Raw genomic sequence first — 14381 nt, 5'->3', positions numbered from 1 at the left:
GCCGGATGCCTAGGCAGAGTGAATTCCAGCCGGAAGACGCCGCGGGGATGCTGCACGGAGAAGACTTCTAAAGTTAAGAGAAGAACCAGCGTTGATTGGCAGAATGTATAGCATTCTGCCAATCAACGCTGGTTCTGCATCGAACCTTAAACTTCGAACAGCTAGTAGTGTTCGATCAAGTATGAGTATTTCGAATACCGTAGTATTCGATCGAACACCTACTCGATCGAACACTACTCGCTCATCTCTAGTCTTAACACAATACCACACGCCAGAGGATTAGAAACGCATGTCTGCACACAGTTCCACAGGCTGCAGGATTACATACGCACCACTGCACACAATACCACACGCCAGAGGATTGGATACGTGCTAATGCACACAGTTACACACGCCGCAGGATTAAACATGCGTGTCTGCACACAGTTCCACATGCCAAACAATTAGATACGTGCGATATAGCTTCACTCCGGGTCTCCATAACAACCGAACCCTGGTTTGTCACTAATATCCAAAATGAGATACACATGATCACATGATGCTTATGGACACACACACATACAATATACAAAATACACCAATTCAACACTGGACAATTGTTATGCGGCCACTACACAAACAAAATATGAAATATACCCATGCGAAGTCGGATCCTCCTGCTAGTATATATATATATATATATATATATATATATATATATATATATATATATGTAACAGAAATAATAAACCAAAAGACAAAACAGTAGCAAGACAGGACCAGGGAGCTCGAGGCCGTCAAGCCACACAAAACAAAGGAAATATGTCCACATGGACAGAGCAGGAGTTGATAATTGAAGTCTGAATCTATTACATCAGTATCATTCAAAAAGGAGAGGGGGGGGATGGAGAAAAGGGCCAAAGGAGAAATAAGGGAGAAGTATGAGAGGAGGAAAGAGAAAGAAGGGGGAGAAAGAGAAGAGAAAAAAAGAAAAGAAAACAAAAAAGTGGGGGGCCCCCAGTACTGACCTACTGCCCACCAAGGAACAGCAGTCAACCAGGTCTCTGTTATGTCTGAGTGCCTTGGAAGAGAAGAACTTCCATCATGTTGTCTACATTAGTGTCAATGGGAATGGACGCAGAATCAGTCTTTGACCGTTTAATGTCCGTTGCCGTCATCCTATGATGGAAGACAGCAATGGACATGAACAACAGTAGTGTAAACTCCCCCTAATACAACAGAGATTCAAAAGTCTAACACCGGCTAAGCTCATTTAGAACTGAGTGTAGACACCTGGGATCTATAGAAATTTCTATGTATTTCTATGTAATGGGTATTGGTGGAGGGTCAAGCTCAAAGATAAACTAAGCTTCGGGGTGTCAGCCTTCCCATTCAATGTGGTCTACAGTGTTTTATTATTGGTGGTTGTAGTAGTAGAAGTTGCGGTAGTAAAAATTGAGTTAGTATAATAACAACTATAAGCCTAAATAGAACCATCATTTGTGAAGGCAGATGTCTTCCACATTCTCAAAGGTCACCGTCAATGTAGTTGGGGTCAAAACCAAGAAAGATTTCATATTGTGTATTTTTTTTCTACCTTTTAGGAAAGAAATGCACCTATGGGCATAAGTGTAAGTATTACCACCCAGAAAGAGGAAACCAGCCTCAGCGATCAGTGGCAGATGAACTTCGAGCCATGTCTAGGAGCAACATTACCAAGTCAGCCAATGAAGTTGGGTTAGTCAAGAGCAATAGTGTTCCATCAAATACCAAGATTGACACCAACTCCGATGTAAAGCGCTCGGCCCCAAAGAGGCAATCAGACCCCAGTATTAGAACTCAGGCTTATGACATGGAGGAGAAACTTCCCTCCAAAAACAAGTTGGAAACAAGGTCTGTGCCGTCCTTAGTTAGTATATCAAGTATGAAACCCCAAAGTACGACTCCATCTAGGAACGGCTTACTTACTACTGTGCATTTACCATCTCAGGACCAAGTACCACCTGGACTCTACTCTCCCATGCTAATGTCCACCAAGAATCATGGGACAATCTCATGTGAACAGTATCCCAAATGTGATTCACCAGTGGATATTGGATATTATTCCATGATGAATGCTTACTCAAACCTCAGTATCTCTGGAACTCGGAGCCCGGAACGGCGTTTTTCACTGGATACGGATTACAGGATCAGTTCTGTGGCATCTGACTGCAGTAGTGAAGGTAGTTTGAGTTGTGGGAGTAGCGATTCCTATGCTGGATATAATGACCGTTCCTATGTTAGCTCCCCTGATCCACAACTGGAAGATAATCTGAAGTGCCAGCACATTCATCCACACAATCGCCCAAGTTCTCAAGCCTTCATGCAAGGCTACCATGACTCTTTGACGAGAGTCCAAAGTTATGGGCATGAGCAAGAAGTGAAGCACCACCATAAGACATTACCACCTTATATGTCTTTGCCCCTGCAACATCCTGCTGTTGCAGCTCGGTCAAGTTGCCCAAATGAGTACCATGTTACCCAAAAATCCCCCGTCTCAAAGAATGGAATCATGGGAAGGTCCCTGGTGTCTACAAGAATGGAAAGCATTTCGGACTCAAGACTATACGAAAGCCCACCACAACGTCAACATAAAACCTATTTAAGTCAAGACAGTCCCAGAAGCTGGGATCGAATGAGTTACGGGGATGCTTATGGTTATCGACCAAACTACCCAATGCCAGGGAACCCCTCCCAACCATGTTACGAGCAATTTGCTTTCCAAAGCCCTCCAGAAAACCAAGATCCCTCTTGGAGGGTACCCTATTGTGGCATCCCTCAGGAACCCCAAAGATTTTCAAATACCAGAGAAAAGATTTTTGTGAACTTGTGCAACATCTTTCCAGCAGAACTTGTGCGAATAGTCATGAAAAGGAATCCGCACGTCACTGACGCCCAACAACTTGCGGCAGCCATTTTGGTGGAAAAATCCCAGTGTGGATATTGAAGATAACAAAAACAAACTATACACCTTTTGCGGTGTGAAGTTTATTTCTTTTGTTCAGCTATTGCTGAAGGAGGTTTGCTACAATAGCATTTGTAATCTCCTTCTCAGCAAGGGGGTTATATAGTAAATCATGTATGTTATTTACTGAGCCATGCATCTCCAATGTACACCGGTATGCTCACATTTTAGCAGTGCTCTAGTATTGTATCGAGGTGTTATCGCTCAGTTACAGCACAGGGTTATATTGCATTTGTACTACAAGCAAAGGTTGTTGTGTTTTTTTGTTTTTTTTTATTTCAATTTTTTTTTCTTTTCTTTTTTTTCTTTTTTTTTTCTTTTTTTATTTTTTTAGTTTTTTTTTTATTTTATTTTTTTTGCCTTGCCTCACTACATAACTGGCAGCCTTTGGCTTGGGCCAAACATTAATTTTATAAACATAGATATTTTATTTATATTTTGATATTTTTGGTGCATCGGGGGTTTTCGGAGAAGCACTTTCTTATCCACTTCTCATTTCCTAATGAACCAACTTAAAGCACCAGTCCCTTTTTTTTTTGGCTAGGGCCTCATGAACATGTACTATGGAGCCTTAGGCACTCCACGTGGTACCGTACCGTATTATGGAGGTATTCTGCTCTAAATTGGGAGAATTGCTCTGTAATAGGTCCCGGGATACATACAGAGATAGGGTAGAGCTCCCTAGACTTTGTTGGGTGCCATGTTCCAACTCTATATGGTACACCTGTGTGCATGGGCCATAATATAAGCAACAATAATCCAGGGGTGACATGCTGATCTTTTTGATTTTTTTTTTTATAATTGACAAAAATCTACATTAATCTAGTGACCAGAATTAACCGCTTCCACTAACACCGCCCTTTTAGTTCTTCTGAATTAATTTATTATGATTATTTTTTCTATTTATTAATATTTTTTTTCCCAATGTTCCACTCTAGATTAGAGTTTTTAATGATATCTATGTATATCCTCAGAGAAGAAGGACTAGCGTTCTGTCGGCTCGTGATCAGAGTGAAATTCTAAAAAGGGACTGATTCTTTAGATAGCAGCTTGATCGAACATGTAGCTTATTACATGAGCTAAGTCTTCTAACACCGTAGATTCTTTGTATTATATGATTGTTTTTGTATCAAACAACGACCAAACAGCACTGATTTTCATTTTTTTTACCTATTTATTTTTTATGCTTTATGTTTTTGTACTTTGCCGACTAACATGGGCTACGATATATTGACGATGTGCACACGAGGGACGGCACTTTTATTGTATTTTTTAATTCATTTCTTTCATAACCGGATAGTTCGCTACATGATCCGTGTAAGATAAAGCGTAGATTCTTAGGAGTCTACTTTACGGAGACCTGCTTACAATCCACTTTGTAAAATGGGCCTGATTTTAATCCGTTTTGTAATGAGATCGAGGACAGAGGAATTTGTGTTATACACAGTTTGATTGGAGCCCTCTGCATTTCTGAGCCGATGTTAAGCTCTTTTAGATCATAAACACGCCCTCTTGATGACATCATACTGTTTGAATTACATTTGACCACACCCCTTTTTAATATGAAGATGAGATTATCAGATGTTCTGGTGTTGTGATGGGACAGACGATAGGAGTTGGGTTGGAATTTTTCACAATATTGACTTTACCATGAATTAAAGGGAATGTGTCTCCAGAAAATTACCTATTCTCCAATAAATTACCTGAAAAACTTATGTTTTTTTTTAAACCATGTTTTTTTTATTTTTAAATCTAGTTTAATTATTTATTTTTTAATTCTTTATGTCACTATTTGTATTTTAGAAAATTACTCAATCCTGCAATTTTCAATCTGGCCACTAAGCTTATGAATAGACCGATACTTGCTAATTCTGTGGGATTTTTCTTCATTTCCTCATTTACATCACAGACAGGATTACAACAAAAGGCAGCACCTCTATAGATAGCACTACTGACCCTTCATGGAGATGATGTTGCAACTTATCTTCCCCCCCTCCCTACACCAAACACTCTCCCATACACCTCAATGAGTTATATCCAGACTATTGCTACCTATGGCCATGATTATGCTGTAAAGCATATTACTAAATTCTGTTAACTGAAGCAGAGGAGAAGCTCAGGCAAAATGGCTGCCTCATATTTAGATACAGAAAAATCTGAAATCAGAAAATAACAATAGAAAAGTGTGATATATTACAATTTTTAATTAAAAAAATATTGATACATTCCCTTTAATTATAAAGTCAGGGTCAGAGTGGCCCACCAGAGGAAAATAGGATCACCTGGTTGGTCCATAGCTTGGCATGAGAAGAGCCCATGAGGCTTGGCAGAGTTTGGGAAACAAGTACCTGTTCGGTGTACGGATGTAGCAAAGTTTAACTTGACTTTTAATCTTGACTTTTTCTATGGCTTTTATTACACTGCAGCAAGTTATCAGATTCAAGTTAAATATTACTACATCTGTGGTTGGATGGAGGACTCTCCGTCTCATCTGCCTGATGGGGTCATGGTGGTCCAAACCAAACCAGCATAAAGTCATTCCTAAATGTATGTGATACTAAAAAGATCATGTTGAATTTGTGTCTTTTTACTGTAACAGAACTTTTTCAAGTCTTATAGTTATTGTGATAAGCCAATATTTTTTATCTTTGTCATATTCTCTTATGTTCATATGAGGTTTTTTGATGGTGGATTGTAGGACCTTTCAAAAACACTCAATGGGAGTCAGGAGCAGAAGAATCTTCAGTCGGATTCTACCTTGGAAACCCATTGAAATAAATGGGGGGCAGAGAACAAACACTAGAATTTTAAAAAAAAATTTACGTCTTCCATTCATTTCATTGGGCTTTGTAAGACAGAATCCGCCTTTCGGTAGCCCATGACGCTTCCTGTTTCCTCTAGCTGCCCGAATCCCACTGAAGTGGGCGGGAAAGCTAGAAAGCGTATTTTGAGTTCGATTTTAAGGGGGATTTTTCCTCAAAACCGACCTGCAGAAACTCTATGTGAACTTTCCCGTAGAGATAAGTGTAAATAACTTCACAATTCACATTCCAAGACAAATTGTTAGATTTCCTAAGACGATTCTCTTGACAATACAGATAGCCGTATTCACAAAAAGTTAATTTCGTGCTTAACCAATATCCAGCTGTTCACATAGCGGCTCGAGATCCTTTGTGAACTTTTTATTCTTTGAATATTTCATAAATTTTTGTAGAAAAAGTCAAAAAATTTCCTAAAAATTACAGAAAATCTGGCCATAGTTATTAAGTTTTTGTAGGCATTGATTGTGGTGGTTGGTTGGTGGTTCTCCATAATGGTCATCCAGGTTAAGTGCCCTCTTGGCCCAGTCTCATCGAACTAACAACTTGCCTACTCATTCAACCAACGGTGTGTACTTGAGTCAGAAGGGATGGCAATAGGCCAATCGATCAGTCGGGGTACAGTAACTTTGTGTCTATGGCTTCAGGTTATCTGTGTAGTCAATTTGCTCAATATAACATGCTCTTGGGTGTCTCAAGGGAATGTTTTGTTTTTATTGTGTTTTTGGCAAATATCTTCTCTTTGTCTATGTGTAACCTGCTGTGAAGTAAGCCGTGAAAAAAATCTCCAAGAAACTGATGGAAATGATGGCAGTGGCAGGAGAGGATTGTGCTGATCTTGTAGGAGGCAGTGACTTGTCCACTACTTTAATAAAAACATGGCTGTAGGTGTTGAGATCAGATCGGAAAAGATCGGATTCCGATTGGCGATCGAGTAAATTTCACAATCGCGATCGGAATTCCGACCCAATCTTTTCCAGCAGGATCGAGATCGGAGGTTATCTCAAGATCGGCTCAAACCCAAAAGTGACTTTTCCCATAGAGAAGCATTGACTAGGGTTGAGGATCGGGATCGGAAAAGATCGGATTCTGATCAGCGATTGAGCAAATTTCACGATCGAGATCGGCTGGAAAATGATCGGAAATCGGATTTTAAAATCGATCTTGAAATCTCAAGATTGGCTCAACCCTAGTATTGAGTTGTTCTTCGATAGATAACAGCAACAGAACAACAGTGGGTTGAGTTGGTGGGAGTCAGTAAGGACAAGTCTTCAGATTGGAGATACGTGTTATAGTCTATAGAGAGCAGAAGAAGAGTAAGTTGACTTCGTGGAAGTCAGTAAGGACAAGTCTACAGATCGGAGATGCATTTCTTGGTCTATAAAGCGTAGAACAAGAGTAGGTTGAATTTGTTGACGTCAGTAAGGACAAGAATACAGATTAGAGATACTTGTCATGGTCAATGTAAAGTGGTTGTCCAGGATTTGACCAAATCTCAAAAAGAAAAAGAAAAATCACCTATCCATGTCTGATATTGAAGTCCATGTCCATTCATTTGGGAATGACCTGCAACAGCAGACATACCTCAAGTGAGTGGTGCTGTTCTTGGGAGGGGTAGAGGTGATATTTTTTTCTCTAATTTTGGACAAGCCCTTCAAAGCTAACGGATTAACATAGACAATTAGTAGATGAACTTGATGGACCAAAGTTTTGTAGCGGTTCTATTTCGTGGAGTCAAAAATACTCTTGTGGGTACTTTTTGGATTTCACAATGGACTATTGAGAGACACGGCTACTTTTTTGAGGATTGATTTTTATAAAAACAAAAACTTTTGATATTGTTATTGAATACTTTTTTCTGCAACTTTTTGGAAAATGGCCTTAGAGATAAATATGTATATAGCCCTCTGCTCCTCTGGACTTTAAAGACTGGCATGTGAGGCTCCATGAATATTCGACGCGTTCAGTGGCTTTAGCAGAGGCTGTGACGGATTCCTAAGCGCTGAATATACAATTGATAAAGGCGTTTGCGCGAATTGGGCAGATTTAGTCAATTTACATTTGAAGCAAACATGCAGGTTTTTACTTTGCCAATTTTCTTTAAACATGATCTTAAGGGGATATTTCAGGTTTTACAAATAAATTTTACCGACAAGTCAAATTTTTATAAAAAATATATCCTGGCCTTAAAATTTTTTAACACAAGGATGGACCAAATGGCAGATTCGTGGTAGCAAACCTGGACAAGAAGGACCCGCGCTTGCTTTCTTTTTTCTTTTAAAATTTTTTAAGGCCAGGTTCACACAGAGTGCTTGCCGTATGTTTGTGAATTCCTATCATGTTTTCTTTGTTTGAGCCCCTGTTGTTTTTTTTAGTAGACATTTTTTTTTTTCGTCCCAGATGAGTTTGCTAAGAATAATATAACCTTAAGGGGGGTTTTTTTATGTTTTTTTTTTTTTTTTTTGCATTTACTGCACTATTGATTGGACCAAAATTAGCCTGCACATTTACACTGGCTTACATATGGCTTTTTGATGTGTTCCTTAATGGCTTGTCTATGAATTTTTTGAATTTTTTTTACGAACTCTTACCTCTATTCATTTTTGGCCTAGTAAATCTGTCTCCCCTATCTCGGACGTGCACAGGGGATGTCGTACTACTGTATAGGTGCAACCTGTACAATTGCACAGGGGCCCAGTAAGTAAGAGCATCCACTGTCGCCTTAAAGGAAGAGAAATTTTACAGTTCAAAATGGCTAATGGATTTTCCAAGAGGTCGGTCAGGGCTGAGTTGCGAAAGAGCAAAGGGCATTGCAGGGTCTCCCGGTTGTCCACGACAGATAAAAATGAGCTCTGCATTCCATTTTAAAAAGTTTAACATTGTTTTAATAGAAAGTTTGGAGTGAATTTTTTTATTTTTATAGTAAGCTAAAAAAATGTTTTAGTTACTTGACATGAGAATTTACATTGGGGATCTCCAGAAGAGCACGGAGCAGAATAGACTTTTATATGCCAATACTATTATTGGTTTGCTCTTTATACTGTGCACAACCAAGGTCTGCTTTATTTATAGGAAGAAGAACAGTGGGTAGGGACAAGTATTTTCAGGATCTTTGAGGGTCCCAGTATTAGGGCTTCCAGCTGTGGATAGATGATAAACGCACATATTGGGACAACTTCTTTAGTCCTTTGACCAGGGGTGTTCTGGTCCTAGAACATTAACACGACTTAGTGAATCTCTCCCATATTGTTGTATCACTGTTAAAATTTGGTTGTGTGAGTACAGGGTTAGGCTAAAGCCCCAAGTAGTGAAACACGGGTTAAAAAACACTGCAAAAACACATTGCAATTTTCCTGCTCTGTTTTTTCCACAATGTGTGGATGAGATTGACCAAAATTCACTTTGCTGGTACTGTAAAATGTAGTGTTTTTTTCTGCAGCAGAAAATAATATCGCGTTTCCGCAACTTGGGGTCTGAGTCTAAAGCTAAGGCCACACATTGGGAAATTGGGAAATGCAGCCAAAAAATGCTGCGGCGAAAACACATCACTTTTTTTTTTCACATCACTCTACACAGAAAGGGTAAGTTCAGACGGGGTGTTTTGGTCAGGATTTTGAGGCCGTATTCGCCTTGCAGCGCTGGAGTCCTGGGTTTGAATCCCACGAGGAACAACATCTGCAAGGAGTTTGTATGTTCTCCCCGTATTTGTGTGGATTTCCTCCCATACTACAAAGACATACTGATAGGAAAAAAAAAAAAGTACATTGTGATCCCTATATGGGGCTCACAATCTACATTAAAAAATAAAGAAAGACGGCTCCCATTGAAATCAATGGGAACTGCTCAGGTGTTTTTCCTCCATGAGCCGGCTTGTTCCGGCTCCCGGAAAAAGAAGCGAGATGCTCATTCTTCAGGCCGTTTTGCCTCGCGATTCGGCCTAAAGACACTCTCTCCTCCGGACTAGGCCCATTCATTGGGAGCTGGATGTCAGTACACTGCATCTGCATTCAGTCATGGCTACCCATTTTTTGGACTGGAAACTGAGGCGGCCTCCGCCTCAGGTTCCGATCCAAACAACCCCGTCTGAACTTACCCAATGTCTGCAGAGTTTTCCTCTACAGACCCTCTGCCCTATTATGACATGCTGCAATTGGCAAAAACGTGAATGTTTTTGAAAATGCAGCATTTACACCACAAATTTTTTTTCTGCAATGTGTGGATGATTAGCCAGATTTTTACCCACTTTGCAGGGAATGTAAAATGCAGCGTTTCAGCTGCGCCCAAAGTGTTGCGTTCTCGCAACATAGGGCCCTGGCCTTATGATGTTTTTTTTGCTATGGTGGCTTTCAGGCAAACAAAAAATCAGCAGCATATCTATCCTGGCTGAAAAAAATCTATCATTTTTCCAAACTGGAGAAGATATCTTTAAGTTTTTTTGTAACGTTAAGTCCTATTTACTGGTTCAATCAATAATATTTGCCCCAAAAAGTCCGCTAATGTTCCTGTATACGATGATGCTAAATAGGTGTACCCTAGAATGAGTGCACTATACCGCCACAAGAACAAAGCCCCATTGTTGTTTTCTAATGAGCGCTCTTTTCAGTTTTACAGACAAAGAAATGATATTATATGGCCCATGAAATATCGAAGGCCACACAATTGGCCGAGACAGGCGGGGATGAATGATTGTTTTAGTGAAAAAATTTTTGAATCAAGGCTTCAGATTTTTGAAATTTTTTTTATCGAAATAAGATTTTGGATTTACCGTAAGGGACACTCCTATATTTTTTTTGTAAGCTGTACTACTGTTTATGTACACTGGCTATAGTCCACTCATGGAGGCAACAGTGAGTCCATGGAAGAGTCCAAGGTTGATCGGAAGAAAATGTCAACTCTTAGAACCAAAGGAAATCAGAACGAAAATTGTAGACCCGTATGTATTGTGGCAAAGGCTACGTTGAAGGAGTTTTTTTTCACTAGAAACTTGTGGTTGGTAATGGTCCTACCACTTGGGTCTCTACTAATCCAAGAACTTAGGCCTTATTCACACGATGGTGACTTTTTTGACGGATCTAACGGCTGTTAAAAATGGACACATATATGGATATAACGTTCTGTTTTTGACGGCCAAGTGTCATCCATTTTGCCTCATTTTTTGAAAAAATTTACTAATTTCATTGGTCTGTTTTTTGACCCAAACCGCTCAATTTCTTAAAAACAGATCCATTACCGTAATTTCTATTGGATCCACCCGTCCATGAAAATGGACAAAGATTGAGCATGTCAATTTTTTGACAGCTGTGAAAAACAGTTAGTAAAAAAACGGACATGAGAATAGAAACTTTCTCATCGTGTTCTCAAAACGGCCGTTTTTCACTATTGTGTGAATAAGCCTTATGACCGGGAGATCAAATGACATCTAAGAAAGTGCTTACCTGTCACATCATGGCACCATGGTAGACGATACCGTCCATGTAAATTCATTCCAAAAGCCTGGCTATAAAATATGTATTGGCTATATTTAGATATTTTTTTTAGCTAAAGTCAAATATTCCAGAGTGTTGATAGAAATATGGCAAATGGTATCGTAAAAAAATTATTCCAGAAATAAAAAATTTTAACGCCAATTTTTTTGTTTTTTAAGTAAATCACCAAAAACGGTATTTTTGCATCCTGAATAGAACATTTTACTAGTATGTGACATAGAATATATGGTTTTGTATCAGATTTTCCTATACCTTCTAGCTATATTTTGATATACCCAGAGGATAATTTCACGACTAAGGTCAATTATGGCTAAGATAGCAGAGGGGCCATTGTTTGTGAAGAATATAACAATGCCTATTTTTACCTTACAAATCCTATGATCTTGCTCATTCAGGGTAAACTAGTGGTTCTTTCGTTCTATAAGACGGGATGCACGTTCGATAAAATTCAGCATGTAGTTCATGATGGTGCTAGATTATCGTATTGGCAAGGGGTCTCCACCAATCTGGTCTCTAGGACTTCCTATCCCAACTTCTTCTAATACACTTTGAGCTTTCTCCTTTCCGGTCACCTCGGTTTGAATAAAGGCTATGATATTAGTGGTATTGCTTGCCAATAAATTCCTTTCCAAAATTGGGAGTGGACCATATATATGTCTTGCAAAGGGGACTCCATCACCTATTATCTTGGCTGTGGAAATTTTGTCACTTATCATTCCACGTAAACTTATTGTCTGATACAAGATATGTCAGAATCAAGATCTGGGGGCAGAGATGGGGGGACACAGATGGAAGGGACAAGAAACTAGGGGCAGCAATGGGGGGACAAGAAACTGGGGGCGGCGATGGCGGGACAAGAATGTATAGGAATTCTAGGACAGTTCTCATGATAAAGCACCAGTGATACAGGAGCTGTGTTGTAGACTCCTACTTTTCAACCTCCAATGACCCTTTTTATTTTTGGGCCACCTTTGTTGAGTTTCAGCTACTTCTCCAATGTATCTTGGTGAAATGTTAACGTAGTAGACCCTATAGACCAGGGGTAGGGAACGTACGGCTCTCCAGCTGTTGCAAAACTACAACTCCCAGCATACATACTGGCTGCTGTTCTGGGAACTCCCATGGAAGTGAATGGAGCATGCTGGGAGTTGTAGTTTCACAGCAGCTGGAGAGATGAAGGTTCCCTACCCCTGCTATAGACTGACTTGGTAAAAGATGAAATTTTTTTAGCCACAACAAACCTCAACTTTGTTGGCCGAACATGGGACCACATGACTGGTGCACTATATTTTCAGTAACCGGTAGGTTGGCCATTCCCTCCTGATCTCACTTTGAACAAACCATGTGGGGCTTCTTAAAGGGTTGAGAATGAGCCAAGACAGATTCTTGTAGTGGCTTCTTTGGCCATGAATTGGGAAGCCTGCAGAGGCCTATACCCCTATATCTTGTTAAGATTTAGTTTTACTGCATTTTTCCAGCTTGACTTAATATCGTAGACGTCGAGTGACTAATCTCTAACCCTACTTAGGCCGACCGTCCAAAACAGTTTTAATAAAATGATTCTATATGTGCCATTTTACAGATACTTGAGTGTCAACATTTTATAAAGTATTTTTGAATAAACCTTTTTTATAAATATATTTTTTTCACTTCTATGTATATGACAATGCATAGTTCTGTACCTTCATCATGTTATATGCAGATGCCACTGTGATTGACTGGATGAAAAAAATTAATAAATCTTTTAAAATTCAGTATCTGGAAAATTTCTTTGGTTTTATTGTGATTCTGAAATATACACGTTGTGGCCATGGATCATAACCAACTGGGGCCAGATTTACTGATGGGTATAGAAAGCTATAGGGGTTCTGGGGAAAGGGGGTCCAGCCGAATGTAAAATAACAATGAATATAATGTTATAAAGTCTGGTTCAAAATAAAAAATTAAGAAACACAATTGTTCAAACAATGGAAAACTGCAGACTTTCTATGAAAAACCACGCCAGAAACACATCTCCGACGCGTTTTTTCTCGAAGCACTTTCTGGCTGCAGCTCCCTACATGGAGTCTTAGTTTTATGCAACTTTTGTGTGGTTAATTATAACAGAAAATTACTTAGCTGTGAGCTGGCGTAAACATTGCTAAGGCGCATTGATGGTGAGACTCCTCCACCATCGGAGGGATGTGTCATTGTTGTGCTGTATCTGATAATATATGATGATTTATGGGTATAAACAAACGCCTCGCAACATATGCTCTGTTCTGGCAGGTTTTATTATTGTCTGCTTTGAAAAAATTTACTTTTCTTATTTCATAACAGCTGTGATTGTAAAATGTGGCAAAATACATCCAGGACCAGAGATAGGCGAACCTCTCAGGAACCTCTCAGGATTTGTTTCGGAGTCAAACAAGTTTGAAACAAATTACACCTTAAATTAAATTGGCATAAGCATAGTGTAGAACACTGTCAGGACTCCTAGGAACCTATCTATAAAACATAGTGTAGAACCCTGTCAGGGCTCCTAGGAACCTATCAATAAAACATAGTGTAGAACACTGTCAGAGCTGTCAGAACCTATCTATAAAACATAGTGTAGAACACTGTCAGGGCTCCTAGGAACCTATCTATAAAACATAGTGTAGAACACTGTCAGGACACCTAGGAACTTATCTATAAAACATAGTGCAGAACACTGCCAGGGCTCCTAGGAACCTATCAATAAAACATAGTGTAGAACACTGTCAGGGCTCCTAGGAACCTATCTATAAAACATAGTGTAGAACACTGTCAGGGCTCCTAGGAACCTATCTATAAAACATAGTGTAGAACACTGTCAGGGCTCCTAGGAACTTATCTATAAAACATAGTGCAGAACACTGCCAGGGCTCCTAGGAACCTATCTATAAAACATAGTGTAGAACACTGTCAGAACTCCTAGGAACTTATTTATAAAACATAGTGGGTAACACTGTCAGGGCTCCTAGGAACCTATCTATAAAACATAGTGTAGAACACTGTCAGGGCTCCTAGGAACCTATCTATAAAACATAGTGTAGAACACTATCAGAACTCCTAGGAACCTATCTATAAAAC

General features: G+C 39.5%; 1 protein-coding gene across 2 annotated transcripts in view; it reads left to right on the top strand.

Annotated features, from left to right (window-relative positions):
- ZC3H12C (zinc finger CCCH-type containing 12C) overlaps nt 1-3235 on the top strand; it is a 94328-nt gene extending 91093 nt beyond the window's left edge. For both annotated transcript variants that reach the window (XM_075262972.1, XM_075262971.1), the window contains exon 6: nt 1584-3235. In XM_075262972.1, coding sequence (XP_075119073.1) covers nt 1584-2965 — 1382 coding nt within the window. In that variant the 3' untranslated portion in view covers nt 2966-3235. The remainder of the gene's footprint in view (nt 1-1583) is intronic.
- Nucleotides 3236-14381: the final 11146 nt, after the last annotated feature.

The sequence above is a fragment of the Leptodactylus fuscus genome, chromosome 2 (assembly GCF_031893055.1).
Source record: "Leptodactylus fuscus isolate aLepFus1 chromosome 2, aLepFus1.hap2, whole genome shotgun sequence".
Taxonomy (NCBI): Eukaryota; Metazoa; Chordata; class Amphibia; order Anura; family Leptodactylidae; genus Leptodactylus; species Leptodactylus fuscus.
This window is presented reverse-complemented; position numbering and strand designations above follow the sequence as displayed.